The sequence below is a fragment of the Canis lupus genome, chromosome 34, assembly GCF_003254725.2.
Source record: "Canis lupus dingo isolate Sandy chromosome 34, ASM325472v2, whole genome shotgun sequence".
NCBI lineage: Eukaryota > Metazoa > Chordata > Mammalia > Carnivora > Canidae > Canis > Canis lupus.
Genome location: NC_064276.1, coordinates 36,041,910 through 36,060,877, shown reverse-complemented (window position 1 = coordinate 36,060,877; position 18,968 = coordinate 36,041,910). Strand labels below are relative to the sequence as shown.

The 18,968-nt window shown below is 40.3% G+C and overlaps 1 protein-coding gene across 10 annotated transcripts in view; it reads left to right on the top strand.

Annotated features, from left to right (window-relative positions):
- Positions 1-18,968, top strand: part of PLD1 (phospholipase D1) — a 204,993-nt gene that overhangs the window by 149,041 nt on the left and 36,984 nt on the right. For all 10 annotated transcript variants that reach the window (XM_025425594.3, XM_049105845.1, XM_049105846.1 and 7 more), the window contains 2 exons: positions 4,299-4,409; positions 6,738-6,826. In XM_025425594.3, the coding sequence (XP_025281379.1) occupies positions 4,299-4,409; positions 6,738-6,826 (200 nt within the window). The remainder of the gene's footprint in view (positions 1-4,298; positions 4,410-6,737; positions 6,827-18,968) is intronic.

The window sequence follows — 18,968 nt, the reverse complement described above, 5'->3', positions numbered from 1 at the left end:
ACATGGAAGCCAACTTCTGCTTGAGAGACATATGGCTGGCTCTTGTCCTAACAGTCTGTGGTCCATGACTGGCCTGGGAGTTTAGGGAAATAAAACGAAATTAAGATATGTGCTGAATTTATAGAGAAGAAAAGCATTACAGTAAGAAGAAAGCAACTTGGGACAAATACTAAGAAACTTTGGAAAGTCTTCCTTCAAGAAGAGATTTCTGTATTTCAATCCATATATTCAACTTGGGCCCACTGTATATAAGGAGTCTGGGCTTGTGGGTAAAAGAGAAGGTTTTCTTTCTTTCTTTCTTTTCTTTCTTTTCTTTTCTTTTCTTTCTTTCTTTCTTTCTTTCTTTCTTTCTTTCTTTCTTTCTTTCTTTCTTTTCTTTTCTTTTCTTTTCTTTTCTTTTTCTTTCTTTTCTTTCTTTCTTTCTATCATCTATCTATCTACCTATCATCTATCTATCTTTACAAAATGATTCAGCCATTCTGTACATTACCGAGTGCTCACCATGATAAGTGTGGTCACTGTCACCCTATAACATTATTCCAGTATGCAATACCATTGTCTATATTCTCTATGCCATCTCTGTGACTTATTTATTTTATAACTGGAAGTTTGACCTCTTACTCCTCTTCACCTATTTTGCCCGAGAAGGCGATCTTTCAGGTTAAAAAAAAAAAAAGGACATAATACAAAGGAAAATGACTGGTTCCAGTTACAGTTTGAAGACGAAAACATAAAATTAGAAATATGGTCTTTTTATAGGCTTTACAATTGTGTATTCAAGCTTGAGGTTTGAAAAGTGAGGGTTAGATTTGACTCTCAGAATACTTGGGACCAGTGAGATAAGGCCTGTTTCTGCATGTGTAAGCAGGGGTCTGAGGCTTGTCTCAGTTACACTGGTTTAAAACAGAAATGTGAGACACATTGGTCAGACCAGTTAAGAAAAATGAGAGAGTAAATCTTAAATTTAAAACAGAAGGGAGTTAATCACAATGAGTTTCGCCTCCTTGACTGTTTACAAACCTTCTAGACCATCAAGCATTTAAAGCAGTTGAGTTCCCTGCTTTAAAGGTAGAGGCAGGACCAAAGGGAAATCTGCATTTTTAGTTTTTCTTGTGTTGATAGATTTTTAACTACTTAGAATTATAGTAAATAGTAACGCCAAGTTATTTTTCTCTGTATTACTTGGAAGATATGCTCAAATTTAATACAAAATGATGACTTATTAAAATTAAATGAGTTGGGGTGCCCGGGTGGCTCAGTGTTTGAGCATCTGCCTTTGGCCGAGGTCACGGTTCTGGGGTCCTGGGATCAAGTCCCATATTGAGTTCTTCATAGGGAGCCTGCTTCTCCCTCTGCCTATGTCTCTGCGTCTCTCATGAATAAATAAAATCTTAAAAATAAAAAATAAAAAAATGAATTTTCATTGTGAGAAAACAATAGTGGTTTCGACTCAAACAACGGATTGTTGATGCTGACCTGAACCCCCGGAAGGGGGGCAATCTCCCACAGGCTGCAGTTTAATAGGCATCAATCAGGGCCCCCACCTCTACTTTCTTGGCTTACGCTGTCCTTCAGGTTCTTCTTTTGCCCTACAAATATACTTACTTTAAACATTTAAGTGCATCTTAAAAGAGAAACATTTACCATCATCTTTCACAGGAAAGAGGGCAAATGCATGATTTGCATGCTTTCCCTTCTTGGAGCCACCGGCCATCAATCTTAGCTTTCCTCCCCAGTGTGTCTAGTTCCTAGGAGCCTCTTTTTGGCATAGCTGTCCAGGAAACTACTCCAAACTGATTAGACTTGAAACCTACTTGGCACTGCTCATTTATATCTTATGTAAATGAGTTTATTCAATACCCTAATCAGGGCAAATTTTGAGAGTGAGAAAGGAATGGAAAAATATAAGGTTTCTGGATTTGCAGGGAAGACTGAGAAGTGACCACCAAAGGTGGTATAAAACTTCACCTATAAGTTCTTAGAGGTAGAAATCCAACACATCAAATATTTCCTCTGCTCCACGTGCCATTGCCATGTGTTTATTATGCCATTTATTTCTTCACCCAGAGACTGTGGGACATGTGTGCACTTGCACATGGGTGTGTGTGTGTGTGTGTATGGGGGGGGCAGAGATTGAGAGAGAGAGAGATCTTAGTTGTACAGTGGAGGAAACCAAGCTTCCTGATATTAAAATGACTTGTTGAAGGTGAAAGAGCTGGTAAGGGCAGAGCTGTAGCACAGATCCCCAGAGTTTCTATCTGTCCAATGTACTCTGCAATTGTATATATTGTTCCCAAAGTTGTGTAGAATTGGATCAGTATGTGTAGTGGAGAACCTTCTCAAGGTCGCCTCCATTTTCAGGGCTGTGCCCCTCAGCAACAAAATTTAACATAAATCTGAGTGGACTAGCAACTGGAAAACTTCTATTTCTTCAAAACATTGTCATTTCTACCGATGGACAATAATCCGGTTCCCTAGAGATGAGGTGAAATCAAGATAAATTTCCCAGTGCAGATCAAACTTATTTAAATTTTCCTTATGAGTTTTCTTTGGAGGTATTTTACTATCGCCACTCACAATTAAATGTTCCAGTGGCACATAGTCATCTGATGCAATTAAGTACGTCTTTTGAGGGAAGCTATTTTGTAATAAATGCCTCATAGTAAAGAATATTCTGAGGATAGAATCAATGATGTTAGTAAGGACTAGGTCTGAGTTTCACTAGTGTTATAGTTGCAGCTTTTAAAGTTATTCATTAGATCAAGAATTTTACAAGATCTTTTATATATAGCAGACATAAAACCAATTACACCGTGGATCACTTTATGTATTCCTAATAATGTGGAGCCAGTCTTTTGTTTTCAATTTCAGTTGGCCTCATGAGAGACAGTTTCAATATTCATTTCAAATCAGGAATAGCAAATCTATCTCTATTGTGATTCTTCTGCAATGTCATGCTATTACTTAAGGAAAACCAATTAATATTTATTGAGCACCTACTGTATGCCCGACTTTGCACAACAGTCAGTTACAATACAAGAAAAAGTGAAACAGCGGTCCTTAGTTATAAAGGCTTGGGTGTCTTCTAGTCCACCCTCCCATGTACAGCCAGCCTCTGTAGGTCTCTGACATGATCTGCCAAAGCTCAAGTGCATCCTCTAATATTCTCATTAATAATGGCAGCACTGAGGCACCTGGGGGGCTCAGTGTTTGAACATCTGCCTTCAGCTCAGGTCATGATCCCGGGATCCTGGGATCGAGTCCCGCATTGGGCTCCCTGCATGGAGCCTGCTTCTCCCTCTGCATGTGTCTCTGCCTCTCTTTGTGTCTCTCATGAATAAATAAATAAAATCTTTTAAAAAAATGATGGCAAGCACTTATATACCACTTACTGCATATACTTGGGTGTACTAGGTATACACTTACTCCTGCACACTTCACAGTAGTAGTTCATTTAATCCTCTCCAGAACCCTATAAAATAGATAATTTAATAGCACAGAAATCTGAAGCACAAGGAATTTGAGAAACTTGACCCAGATCAAAGCTACTGAGTGCTGGAGCTAAGCTTTGACCTAGGCAGTCCCACTAGGTATCAATGTACTTAACATATACTCAGGTATCTGAGCTGGAAGCTTTAATGTAATCCAGGGGGTTAGCAGGTGAGTGTCTGAATAGGGGGAGGCAGTATGAATGAGAAAGACGAGCAATGAGGAAACACATCAAGAATCAGCTAATTAAAGACAAAGTCAGGATTATTTATCTAAATGAACCTATTTGTGTTTTAAAATGTATTAATCTGAACACTATCTATCTGGGGGAAAAGGAATCAACACATTATCAAGTCAGAGCTAGGGTGACCATATCTTATGGTTCAAAACAGGACATTTTGGAGAGTAAAAATGGTGCTATTAATAAACACACCAGAATAACATGCATTCTGGTATAACTATGGAACCATAATGGAAAAAGAATACCAATGGTCACTCTACTCCCAGCCACCAAAAGAGGTACTTTTGCCATACTCTTGGTAGACACTGCACATCCTAGTTTCCAGTTTTGAATGAAGATAATCCTGGGAGGGGGAGGATATATTCAGGTTCTGATATATACTTCTCAGGCTCCTTCCTTGTGGATTCTTTCCAAGGACCAGTTTCCCACCCGCCTACTCTCCCTTGGCCCATGCATGACACCCAAGTCAGTGTAACCATTCAGTCGTGTAGAAGAAAAAGGATTGATTTCATTGATACATCTGGTGTCGTCTTTGATTGTTTGCTCATTTCTGATTGCTGCCTTGCAGTTGCTCCGTTCCGCTGCTGATTGGTCGGCTGGTATAAAGTACCATGAAGAGTCCATCCACACTGCTTACATCAACGTGATAGAGAACAGCAAACACTATATCTATATAGAAGTAAGTCCTGTTTGTGTAAATTACTGTGACACCCTGCCTTCCCATAGATAGCTTACAGAGACCACAGGGCCCCCCAAACCAGGGTCTGCTGCATTAATCAGCATATGTGGAGCCATGAATTCAAGTCATCTGAACTTTTACCTCTCCAGCATACCTGACATTCACTGTGAATTTTCATTAACTCGGGATTCCAGTAGGAGTCCCTCAAGTTCTTGTTATTAAAGTGTGTCAACTCACTATAATATTATTAGTCAAAAATACTATAGCACGGGTGAGTTTTTATGTGTCTTGAGTGAGACGGTTTAAACGTGAGGCATATGCTGCTTCAGGAGAGCACACACCAAGGTAAGTGGCTAATATAGGGCCACTGGATGCCTTTGGTTTGGCAATATTGGAATAAGCAACATATAGAAAGGGAAGATGTGAGAACATCAATCCTGTATGAACCATTGTTCATTTTAAAGCTTTGTCAGATCCCAGAGTTTGTGTTCAGAGAATAGGAGAAAACCTAGGGACACTGTGTTTAGTTTGGGAACCTGAATTGTACTTTAAAGTAGATATAAAGCTAGCTCAGGGCATATGGAAAATTCAGAAAAAAAAAATTAAAAGTCATGTAATGACTTCTTTATTTTCATCCTGTCTTTCCCATCAAATTTTTTTTAATGTGTGGAGGGAGATGGGTTTCCTGGAGAAAACCATCCTAGCCCTGTATTCCTTCCCCTTGAATCTGGCCCTCTCCACTTCCAGGCAGTGACTATTCACAGAGGGCAGGTAGGAAGGAATTAGAGCTTTATGTATTTCACAGACCTAGAGAAAGAGAAGCTGAGTTTTAAAGTTAGCAGGCTAGGTGCAACACAGTATCCTGGATGGGACGATGCCACAGAAAAAGGACTTTGAGGATCAAAGTCTGGAGCTTTGTAGTACTAATACAATTAGTATTGATAATTTCGTCAATTATACCATCACTATATAAGATGTTAATGGCTGCTTCATGCATTACCCAGAAACCTTTTGCTTTATCTCTTTTTAGTAGCATTAAGTCAGGTGTTTTTTTGTTTTTTTTAAATTAGTGTTACCACAGTCCTAGATGAGGTCCATGATGCCATGTGGATACACATGGCTGTGGACACAAACCTGGTTGTTACACCTCTAGCCAAGGTAAGTGGTTGGCATGTACCCCACTCGCCCCCAAAAGGGAGAACAGGCCCTGACATGTGGCCAGCGAGTGTTTACAGCTGCTGAGGAATGCTAAGCTGCTCTGTAATACGAATTCAGAAAAACAAACATGTTTTGGTTGCCGCTGAAATTTTTATTGTTCAATGCCTTAAAGAAGAACATTCTCAGATGAGTTCCCACACAATGTCTTCTGATAAGTTTGTCTTAAGGAGGCAGTTTAAAGATTTATACATCGAAGTATAAAAACATGTAAACTAGTAAAAATTATGATGTCACAAAGGGATGATAATTCTAGTTTGAGGCATTGCTTATATGTCTCTTAAGGATGATTAGCAAAGATTGCTTATGATGATTATACTTATAAATTACAGGTGTATTATAACTACGTATATAAGTATGTAGTAGCGATCATATTTGTACCTAATGACTAACATTTCTTTATGTTAGTCATTAAATCTTTCATAGCATTAGGATAATAATGTTTACCGGGTTTTTTGGTAAGAATTTTAAAGACTGTTTTACAGGTAAATGAATAGTAAGGTTACTTAGAGAAAAAAAATGAAAAAAATTCTTCTTCTGGTTTATTGATGTATTTATATGTAGGAAACATACTTGTGAAAGGGATTTGAAGCTACTTAAAATAGGAATTTGAAAATAAGTGACCCAAACAGATGAGGCAAGGCAAAAGCAGAGACTAGGAAACAATAGAGAATGGGTGGAAAAAATTCAACCAGGATTCTACTGTCTACCTGGTTAGAAAGGTCAACTTAGCATGAGACAGAAAGTTTACCAACATAGGATTTTAAATCATGAGCATGTACACAAGTCACGGATCTGTAAACCTAGTGTCCCTATTGATTAAATTTGGAATGTTCCCACCTTTCTAACGTGCAAGCTACAAAGAATTCACATGATGAAATAATAGTGTAGCCTCCCCCTGGACTAAGATATTATATGTGATCTTACCCAGAAATACACGAGACCCAGAGTCTGTGTCATTTACTTTCCTAAATGCTTTTAGGACTAAGAACATGTCTGCTACGTGACACATTTTTCTTTAAAATATCAGTGTAGTGTTTGTTATAGAGCACACTCTCCATGTATACACACACTGCCAAGATAAGAAAGACTTACATGATCTATTTCTTACAGAACCAGTTTTTCATAAGTTGTGCTGATGACAAAGTTGTATTCAACAAGATAGGTGATGCCATTGCTCAGAGGATACTGAAAGCTCACAGGTAAGGCTTTGGCGTGCTGGTAGGGGTGGTTACTGCAGCTGTTCTCGTATTTCCTGCTGAAATGACTTTTGAAAGCCCATTTTAAAATACTGTCTTTTCCTAGCAGGCATAAATCGGGTTCAGCTAGCAGTAGGTTATTGGTTCCTTAAGTCTGATTTCGGTTCCTGAGAATTTTGAGTCCCATTTTTGAAGCAATCTGAATTCTTTCAGGGCACAGTCATTTTTTCCTGGCCGGTCTCTTTCCCATGCCGTTAGATCATGGTTTGATTTATTTAGTGGCAGACAGTGAGCTGTGTTCACTTAAAAATCAAAGCAAAATAGTCATCATATTTTTCCGTGAGTTATATTTAAACTCTTGTTACCCTCCATCTTCTTTCTTCAGCTCCTGGGATTATTTATTCCAATAAAAATGTTGTTAAAATGTAATTCACATACCATGCAATCCACCCACTTTTAAAGTGTATAATTAAGTGCTTTTTAGTATATTCTCAGAGTTGTGCGACTGTACCTCATCAGTTTTAGAACATTTTCATCATCCCAGAAAGAAACCCTGTGTCCCTACCCACTTCCCCTTGCTTTAATCCTCTTGCAACCACTAACCTACTTTCTTTCCCTGTAGATTTGCCTCGTCTGGGCATTTCATATAAATGGGATCGTACAGTAGGTGGTCTTTGGTGACTGACTTCTTTCATTTAACACAGATGAGTTTCCAAGACTCATCTGTGTTATAGGATATTATCAGTATTTCATTTATATTTATTGCCAGGTAATATTCCATTTTCTGGACATGCTATATTCTGTTTATCCATGCATCAGTTGGTAGATATTGGGGATTTTTCCACTCTTCGGCTATTATGATTAATGCTGCTATAAATATTCTGTATTAGTTTTTGTGCAGACATATTTTTATTAGTCTAGAAGTAGAATTGCAGCGTTATATGGTAATTCTATGTTTAACGTTTTGAGAAGCTGCCAGAATGCTTTCAAAAACAGCTACAGTATTTTACATTCCCATGGTCTATTCTCTGTCATCATTGCCAATACTTATAATTATCTCTCTTTTTGATTATTGCCATCCTAATAGATGTGAAATGATATCTCACTGTGGTTCGGATTTCAGTTTCCCTAATGACTAATGATGTTGAGTATTTTTGTTGTTGTTGTTTATTGGCCATTTCATGTATTATCTCTGGAGAAATATATATTCTTGTCCATATTTTAATTAGGTTGTCTTTTCGTTGAATTGTAAGAGTTCTTTATATATTCTAGATACAAGGATCATATCAGATTTAAGATTTGCAAATATTTTCTCCTATTCAGGGTGTTTTATACTTTCTTGATAATCTCTTTTGAAAGACAAAGATTTTTAATTTTGATAAAGTCCAGTTTATTTTTTTCTTTTATCGCATCTGCTCTGGTTCTGTAGCTACAAAATCACTGCCTAATCCAAGATGGTGAAGATGTACACCTCTTTTCCTGTAAGAATTTTATGGTTTTAGTCCTTACACTTAGGTCTTTGATTCATTTTAAGTTATTTATCAGACATGGTGCAAGATAGCAATCCCACTTCATTCTTCTACATGGGGATATATAGTTGTTCCAGCACCATTTGTTGAAAAGACAGTTCTCTCCCCACTGAGTTGTCCTGGTACCCAGACTACTTCTTTTTTCTTTCTTTTTTTTTTTTTTTAAGATTTTGTGTATTTATTCATGAGAGAGAGAGAGAAGCAGGCTCCATGCAGGGAGCCTGATGTGGGATTCGATCCCAGGACTCTAGGATCATGCCCTGGGCTGAAGGCAGGCACTAAACTGCTGAGCCACTCAGGGATCCCCAATTTTGCATATTATTCCTACTAATCTTTTCCTTTTTTTCCTTGCCCCCCCTTTTAAATTTAAATTCAACTTGCTAACATATAGTATCACACCCAGTGCTCATCCCATCAAGTGCCCTCCTCAGTGCCTGTCACCCAGTCATCTCATACTCCCACCTACCTCCCCTTCTGCAACCCTTTGTTTCCCAGAGTTAGGAGTCTCTCATGGTTTGCCAGACTACTTCTTTTTATGGCTGATTTTAGCTCTGTATAAAAGCAACAAAACAAATAAACAACACCATTACATTTTATTCCTTCAATTCATTGAACACATGCAATGGAGAGTGTTAAATATATGCACATTTTGGAGATTAAAACATCATTTTACTTCCAGTGTCACATGGAACTTTAACATCTTTTTTTCCCACATAATATATAGGGATTTTTAGACCTAAGAGCATTTTACAATAGTAATCACCAGTATTTTATATGATTTATAGTTTATAGACTCTTACTGAATCTTCACAACTACTCTTGAAAGTAGACCATTCAGTCCTTGTGGTTGTTACTGTTATTATTGTCATTGCTGTCTCCATTTGTAGAGTTAAAAACTAAGATTCAAGAGGTAATGTGACTTGACTAAGTCCCTAACAGCAATAGGCAAAAATAGCTTTGAGACTTCCAACCCAATGCCTCTCCCCAGGCCCCATAACTTCAAGATTGAAGAGTCCTTCAGCATTAGCACAAATTGAGACAAGGAGGTTGGGCCTTTGTTGTCTTCTCCTCCCATTAACCAGTCATCAGGTATAGGCTGACTTGAGGAATTGAGCATGACCTTGGGTGAGGCAGGTCCCTTTGACCAAGGAGGGTAAATCCTGGAGATCTTCACTGTGAGTAGTCGGCAGCCAATACTCTCAGTGGGAAGGTAATGGCTGTCTTAAGCCCACGGGGAGGGCATTTAGGCAGCACACCGCAGTGCCCACCATATCCTGCAAGGTGTACAGTGGATCTCACCCTTTACTACACATCAAAATCACCACTGGACTTTTTTTTTTCTAATTTACTTATTTATTATTTTAGAGAGAGTACAAAGTAGAGGAGGGGCCAGGATAGAGGGAGAGAGAGAGTCTTAAGCAGTCTCCATGCCCAGTGTGGAGCCCGACACAGGACTCGATCCCATGACCCTGAGATCATGAGTTGAGCCAAAATCAAGATTCATACACTTAACCAACTGAGCCATCCAGGCACCTCTCACCATTGGACTTTTATAAAAATCCAGAGAGCTGGACTCAATCCAGACTTGCTGAGTCAGAATTTCCTGGAGTGGGGCCCAGGCACTTATGTTTCATAATGGTCCACAGGTAACTCCAGGGCACAGTCAGGACTACTTAGGACTCACCTAGAAGAGCAGGTGTGGCCATAGGCACTAATGGTGATCTGTGCTTTTACAGGTGACCTCTATCTTTGGTCTTCTCACAATCTTTTTTTCAAGAAAGTTACCACACGATCTGTTTCTGAGATGACTTAAAAACAGTCTTGGGTACAGTTAAATATACACCTACCCACAACGATTTCTTGTGTTATGTCAGTCTCTCAATTCTGTGGGTCAATTTGTGTCTAATTTACAAAATTAAAGTGTCTTTCTGCCAACTCTTGCATTTCATTGATGCAGGAGTTTCCACTTTATCTATAAAGCACATTTGACAAAAGAGAAAGATATTTTTTCATGAAACTGAAATAAGTTGCAGAAATCCATTAGGCTGACAAATGAACTCACTGGTTGGAGTGGTGAATGGTGAATATTGTAACCGTGATCAGCTAATGAGAGTAGGAGGAGTCTTAGCTTCCCTCATCCGAGTTATTAGTCCCCTGTATACATATATTAGTAAGTACCCGTAAGATTTGTTTTTAAAGGGTTTGGGAGCCTGAAAGAACACTTTTCTTCAGCATATTCATTTGTCTTTAAAAATCTGGACTTCTGGGCAGCCCAAGTGGCTCAGTGGTTTAGCACTGCCTTCAGCCCAGGGCGTGATCCTGGAGACCCGGGATCGAGTCTCACGTCAGGCTCCCTGCATGGAGCCTGCTTCTCCCTCTGCCTGGGTCTCTGCCTCTCTCTCTCTCTCTCTCTCTCTCTGTCTCTCATGAGTAAATAAATCTTAAAAAAAATCTGGACTTCTTCTGAGGTCATAGTATTTCAGGGCTGAAGGAACTTTAAGATATTTTCTGATTGAACATTTCCCAGCAATCCTATGAGCTGCTCCTGAAAGGAAAAGGGATCAGTGATGAGAGAGCACCGTAGGGTAGCATCTGCTGCAGACTGTGTCTCACACTTGGAAGTTCACAGAGCCCATTAAAGATGCAATTTGAAGCCTACTTTGTAGAAAATGGGAAATGAGCCCATTGAATTTCAAATTAACTGTGTTATTTAGCTCTGATCTCTCAATCGTCTCCCTTTCTTTGATAGTCACATTTCAAAGGGCGTGTGTATTATACATAAAACTTTTCATGGATACACACATGTACCCTGGAAATATATTTCACATGTTCCCCCTTCTCTGAACCTTCACATTATAATTGTTCATCTCCTGGGTTAATTGGAATTGTAAAATAGATTTTCATTTACCAGTTTCAAGCCTGTGGGTTCATATTCTTAGGAAAGGGAGAGGTGGAACTTCGAGCCTGTCTGCAGTGCTCCCCTCGCCCTTTCACCGAGGGCCATGGCGTGCCATGCCCAAGTTCACCCCCCTCTTCCTTCATTGACTTCTCTGTGCTTTGCTCTCTGAGACTCAGAACTTCCCTGCCAATGTCACGTGCCTGGCAACAAATATAATTCTGGCTGTTGGAAAAAGAATAGAATATAGCACAAAGCAGATGGAGGGAAATGACAGTCAGCATTCAGCCAGGCCTGACCAAGGAACACAGGCTCTCTTCCAGATCCCTCCCACCTTGGAAAGATCCGAGTCTCTTGATTGCCAACTCCCTCTACTGGGCTGAGACTTTGTTTTTCTCGCCAGTGCTGGAATCCAGGGGACACCAATCCTCTGAAGTGAGTTCTCTGCTTTCCTCACTTCCTCCTGGTTCCTTCTCCGCAGCCATCATTCTTTGCAGAAACAGAAAGACTTCATGCTCTGATCCATGACCTAGGGCCTCAGAACATTGTTCATCCCATGACAAACCGAGAGTGGCTGTGGGAATCTCTGCAGAAAACAAAAGGTCTCCTCTACTAAGTACAACTCTCCTGGAGTTGAGACCAGCTCCCAACCCGCTGGAAGTCCGTCTTTGGCAAATCAAATCTGACAGATCAGTGGGAAGAAATCAACTGGTTTATACCATGTTTGAATAAGCCAAGAGAAAGAGTTCAAACTGACTGATCCAGGTAGAAATTTTGAAACAGAGCGTGCCATGAATAAATGGTCTCTGAGGATGAAACAGGTTTGCTCCTGGAAATTTGACGTGCATAAAGCTGCTGCCTTGGTAAACAGGAAGTGAGAGAGTGCATTTTGCACGATTATCAACACAGAGTTGACACATGCGGTGAAAATAGGCAGTTGATTTAATGCCTCTGTATTTTAATATTAAATTTCATTGAAAAATACACAATTTTGAAAATGGCTCAAATTCTTCCTGCTTTCTGTAACTGTAGAACCATGCCAGACAGTGCTTGCAGTTCGCCCAGGGGTGCATGGCGTGGGGAGCACTCCTCTGGGGAATCTAGAATAATTTGGGGAGCAGGTGTCTGGAGACTTGGGTTCTTTCCAGCTCAGTTATCTATGGGTATGTGGGGACACCTGGGGGGGCTCAGCAGTTGAGCGACTGCCTTTGGCTCAAGGTGTGACCCCGGGGTCCTGAGATCGAGTTCCACATTGGGCTCCCCACAGGGAGCCTGCTTCTCCCTCTGCCTGTGTCTCTGCCTTTCATGAATAAATAAATAAATCTTAAAAAAGAAAAAAGATTTTATAGGTATGTGACCTTTCCAGCCTATCAGTTCCCCTTTCACTCTGTTTTCGCTAACAAAGAAAATAATACCTATTGTATCTAGCTCATATGAATGAATGTGAAGGCAATTTAAAAACCATTACAGGTCAGTTTACGTAAGAAATTATAATGTTATTTTCAGGAAATTCATCTTCTGGAAATAAAGAGCTGACTGTAAATTTGAGCAAGGGTAAAGAAGCGCCATACTCAGATCAGCTATTTCAGAATTAACATTTATGATAGAAACAAATGTTTTAAATAAAGAGATGTTTAGCTGCCTTATTTTATTTTTTTTCAGCTGCCTTATTTTAAATTATTAGATGGCTACTGCAGTATCCATGAAGCTTCCTTTGGTTTCCAGCACAGGTGCTTGTTCATCCTGTGACAAATAGAAACACGTTATTAAAACATTGTCCAGAGGTGTCCTGCCAGAAATCCATAGCTGCCCACTCCTCCTGGGAATAAGTTTTTGGATTCCTTATTATTGATTTGATAAGCCTCTCCTCTGCCAAATGTCAAATAAAATAGAAGGTATTCTCTAGCATAAAACAAATTCAGTTTTGCTTTATTTTGTTTTAATTTTAGGTACTATTTCCTTTTTAATTCGTTGAAGGTGTACAGGCTTTCTCATTGAAATCAGTGGTTGTAAACCGCATAATCATGTTACCAAGTAGTTTCTGAGCCTTTCCACATCTGAGGTGCTTTACATGCAATAGCTTATTTACTTCACACACCTACCTTATGAAGTGGGTGCATAATTTCTCCCATTCTACAGATGAGGCAGAGAAGCCCCGGGAGGTTAGGCGACCTATGTGAGTCACACAGCTCTCGATGAGTAGAACTGAGACTGAAACCATGTCTTCAGAAACTTCACCTTGTGCCCTGTACCCACTCAGCCTCAAGCTCCCCCTCATTTGCAGGGAAGTTGAAATGTTCCCATATTAAGCCTCCCAGAAATCTATGAGAGATACTTGATTTTAAAATAAATCAGATGAACATTCCGTGTTTTAAAGTAATTGCTTGGTAAGTGAGACATTCTCTGGCTTACAGAAAAGTCTGCCTCCTGTAATTACCATATCCTATAATTTGTGTACCACGCTGAAAGGACATGCTGGGTGTGTTTCAGAAGCACCCCCTTAAAGAAATTTAAACTGCAGTTGTAATAGAAAGAACAAAAAGTGTGCAGAGTAAGTAGGACAATGGCTGGATTTGTATTCTTTTTCTCGTGGGCTAACCTCCAAGCTCTGTAAGATACCTGGAGACGAGGTTATACCGGGTCAGAGATGACAAGAGATCATGGCAGCAGAACCTTTGATTTAGATCATTTAATTGCTTTTTGTTTGACTCCAAAAATTATATAAATGGGATTCTCAGGAGAGACCTGAAGATTAGCACAGGGTGGAGGACGGCAATCATTTTGTAGGATCTTATTTTAGGGTGACTAAGGGACCTGCCTGGCAAAGTTTATCAAGTCAAGAGTGAAGTCTTAGTCACATGTGCTGGACTACCTTCAACACTCTTACATGTAAAAGCTTGTGTTTCCAAAACATAACCAATGGGGAAAAAATGACATGTGTGGGCATGCACAATGTGTATTATCCTATAATCTATAAAGTCATGTGTATCCTATGCAAATTCACTGCTGAATAGGGCCAGCATTTCCAGTGGACTAGCAATGATTTTAGCCAACTCCCTCCTGTGCAGATGGGAAAGCTGAAGGCTGGAAAAGGCTACTGCACTTGAAAAGATTTGCCAAACATAAAATAGAAGGGGTTTTGTCCCAAGCCACCGAGAAGCTGCAGATCCAATTCTCGCATAGCCCATACCCCTGCGGTATAAAGTTCTCTCCACAAAACCACTCTGCCCCAACCACAGATCTTAGTTCTGGCAGCGTTCGCTGCTGCAAAATCCACAATGATAGGATTTATATCAGCTCTGGAAGTTTATAGCAATGAAATATGATCTATAAATCCCCAAGTCTCAAACAACAAAGCATCTCATCACTGGAGAAGCATGCCGAGCTCCTCAGGGGCCTTCTACAGATCCTGAGACCCCACTCTCGGCGGCCCCACTTCTCTTGACAGCACTTCATGATCAAGGGGGGAGTGGAGGGGAGGAGCAGAGGGGTTTTCCTGAGGGAAGAGCAAGGAGGATGATGGAGAGGAAAGCCATGACCATTTAGGTGGTGAGTTAGTGCTCGGTTTTTAAAGCTACAGGCAACATTCCAGCGATCACAAAAATGGAAAGTATGAAAAGTCTCACACTCTCACCATCCTGAAAACTCACTTTTTACTTCCTTATTTCTTTTTGGTCCATATTAATACACATATATTTTCATTGAGTTATGATTTATTTCCTTTTTCTATAGCTCATCTGAATTCTGATTTCAAATCCCATTTCCACACAATAGAAGGAAATTTAATTTACTCACTTCCTGATAAATGTGGCCAAATTCAGCAATTTCTTGCTATTGGCTATTTCTGCTCTGTATGCTCTCACTCAGGCACAACCCAGCCTCTCCTCCCTTCCTCTCCCCAATACACCCCATACCCGGTAAGGATGGTCAAGGGCCCTGGACCTTTGTGAAGAGCCTCTGGCCCTCAGTGTTGGTCCCTCTTGGGCCTATGCTGGTATCTGCTTAGTGTGATGTGGGGGCCTCCGCCTTCTCCTTTCAGACCTGCCTCTCCTCTGTTGCTGCTGCATCATGAAGGCCAGGGTACCTTCTCTGGGGTTCCCTGGAAAGTGAGATTATGTCTCACACTCAGATCCTCGTGGCTCCCCTGTCCTTTTGAAAGGTGAGGTGGTGTCCTGTCCTCCCTGGAATTCTGCTTAAGAGGGGAGGAGGGCGAGTCTCACTCTTATTTCTTTATACTCTCAGCTCAGCCAGAGGATCTCTATCTAGTTCCTCAGATCTAAGACGTTGATATCGTGTGTCATGGTTCCTTTGCGAGGGTGCCACCTAGGAGCAGCACCTGCCTCCTTCTCTGTAGTCACAGGGTGGGGGAAGAGAAAGCATTTAAGGGGAAAAGTTACTGCATCAGCCTGTTACATCTGTAATTGTCTTGTAATTGTAACTTTGGATTAGGGCCATTTTAACACAGGACCAGAAGTATTGTTGCTGGTAAGTCATCACAGCGGTCATTTATCGTGGCTGCAAAATGTTCACTCTTTGAGCGGCTGTAACATTATTTAGCTAGCCATCCCCTATTACTGAACATGGATTTCCAATTTTTAGATATGATACACAGCACTGCCATAAGTTTGTGACTTTTGAAAGAAAACTTATTTTAACAAAGAGGCTGAGAATGCAATTTTATAAAATTGTTCTGAAGTGCAGTGGATGAAACAATTGCTTGCATGATGGCTTTGAACCCACTAGCTCTTATCTTGTTTTTAAGATGATAAATAATTCTGCCCATTAGGGGCTCAGGTTCTTGCCCTAAGCTAATAGCTATCATTTGCACCACCCCAATTTTATGAGGATGCAGTGTTTCAGAATCCTCGGCAGCGGAGAACTGTTGTCTTCTGGGGATTGGATCAAGGAGGGAGATTGGACAAAGTATTGTGTAGAATTTTTCTCTTCATTGGATTAAACTCAGCCAAAATTTTATGGTTTGAAATTAAAAGGCCCCCTTTTCTACAACAGTGAAAATCTAAATCCTTTCTGCTAACTTGCTGAACACAGTTTAAAAATGTCCTCATTCAGAAAATTCAAGAACTGCTGCATTATAAAAAGGCAGAGACCTTGATATGAAGCAAAGAGTCCCAAGAACAAGAAAACTGAACATTCTGATTCTTACAAAGTAAATTTGCAAGAATATTTTATCTGTGGACATAAGATCTTTATGGGCCATTTCCCAGTATCTTACATATGAGGTCTCTTTTGAGGTCATTTCTGCTCTCCTAGAACACAACAATAAAAGGGAACCACCTTTTCCAAACAGAATCACAAATACTTGATGTTTAGGTTTAAGGAGTGGTACCACTCCTAAGTGGCCTTCATGTTTCACAATTGTGAAAAAATGATTTACGTGGGTCAGCATGCATAATAAAATAGGTATTTTGAAAGAGTAAAAAATTAGAAGCAATTTAAACACCCATCAATAGAGAAACACTTTAAATATTATGGTAAGGCTGTATGTGGAATACTATATCCACTTGTTAAAAAATGGACAATGTACAGGCATATAAATAAACATAACATTCATAAATGTGTTTATAGTATTCCAACATTTGCATAGAAGAAATGGCTTAGAAATTGATAGTCTATTTCTGGAAGAACATGGAAGGTCATAGGAGTTGCCCTCAGGGAGGGAAAACAGTGCCTGAGGACAAAGGAGAGAAAGAGAATTTTATTGTCATCATATAATCCTCTAACTCTTGAATTTTGTCCTATGAGCAATATATTACCCATTAGAAAATATAAGTTAATTGGTGAGTCCTCAAAAGACTGAATATAAAATAAATATATGACCCAGCAGTGCCATCCCTGGATCAATTCCCAGGAAAACAGAAAACAGGGATGGAGGTTCTTTATGGACAGTATCCACGGCAAGGTGATTCACAATTGCCAAGAGGTGGAAACAGCCCAGGTGCCCATCAACAGATGATTTGGATAAACAAAATGTGCCCTACACCTACAATGCAGTATTATTCAGCTACAAGAAGGGGGGAATTTCTGATACATGGATGAATCTTGAGGATGGTGAGCTAGTTGGAATAAGTCATACATGAAAGGACAAATACTGTATGATTACACTTAGGTGAAATTTCCAGAATGGCAAATTCAGAGAGACACAAAGTAGATGAGAGCTTGCTAGGGGTTGCAGGGGAGAGGCAATGCAGGAGTTACTGCTTAACTATCACAGAGTTTCTGTTGAGGGTCCTAAAAATATTTTAGAGCTAGATACCATGATGGTTCACAACATGTGAATTAATACCACCAAACAAGTACTCTTAAAAATGGTGAAAATGGCAAATTTTGTGTTATATATACTTTACCACAATAAAAATTCAACTAAAATGTGATTTAAACTAAAACTCATTTTGCAGCTTACTCTCTTCTCTACCAGAAGCTTCTCAGAAACAAGCATTCTTCCCACCTGACCCCCTTCTCCCTAAGCAGATAGTACAGCATGCAGACTGTGTGCAAAGATTCTCTGTTGGGCACTGCCCCCAAAATAGAAAGATATGTGGACATACGTCCTGTGTTTCAAAAGAGCTTATCATGTAGCCTAGGGAGCAGATCAGTGTGTCACTATCGTGTAAGGCAGAAAGAATGTTTCTTGCCACCAGCATGCAGAGGCAGGAGCAAACCAGCTTTGCATCCCTGCCCCATGCCACTAGCATGCAGAGGCAGGACCAAACCAGCTTTGACTGGAAGAGTCAGCATGGCTTGACCAAGGCAGGTGCCTCTTAGCTGCCCTGGAAGGAGAAGTAGGATTCTGCGAGCAGAAAGGGGTATTCCAGACCCAGAGGGCAGATGAGCCAACCTTCCTTAGCAGGGCAGTTGTCTGGCACTGGGCTGTGGGTGTGGGAAGATCCTATGGGAAGGCAATTCTAGAAAGGTAGTTGAGGCCAGGTGGTGTCCATTTTTAAGTGTCTGGTTTAACACACTTGGACTTTTAAATACTGGCGATGGGGGGAGAGCTTAGCCATTCTCTCTGTTCTTCTTTCCCACTATCTTGTTTACCATTTAAGGATGTGAGCCTCTTACCCCTATCAGGCGGAGAACTTGAAGAGTTTACATTTTTTCAAAATTCGGTTTTCCAACTCAAACTATGTTTGCCATCTAGTGATTAATCCATGCCATTGCAATGACCGAATTCCGATGCCTTCCTTGTTCCTCAGCACCGCAGTTAGGCTCACGGGCTCCAGACTCTGTCGTGCTGGCCATCACTTCTGCCCTGATACGAACGACCTTGGCGTCCTGACACGTTGTCGTGCAATCTGACCCCTCGGAGGGGAGTAATAGTCCCATGAAAGAAAAATGTAGTTGCTTGGAAGAAAAATGATCCTTAGAAATTAAGTATTAAGAAAAGTTTAAGTAGCAGCATCTTTGTGTGACTATGGATCTCCCAGATACATGGACCCCATGGGTAGCACAGGCATTTCCAGCCTTCACTTCTTCCCGTGTTTCCTATACATGAGACAAGCAAGGACTTTAACAGCTTTGCCTGCAACTAGTGACACCTATCTGAACACAGTTCTCCACAAATTTTTTACTTTCTGAATGAAGATCCAAGTAAGTAGCCCCACCGCCTTCTTTCATTTGTTACATCATTGAGCAGCAAAGGCTCCTCGAAGGCTTTTCTTTCAAAGGTTGTCCTCAGTCAGTTGGAACGGTAGGCCAAGAA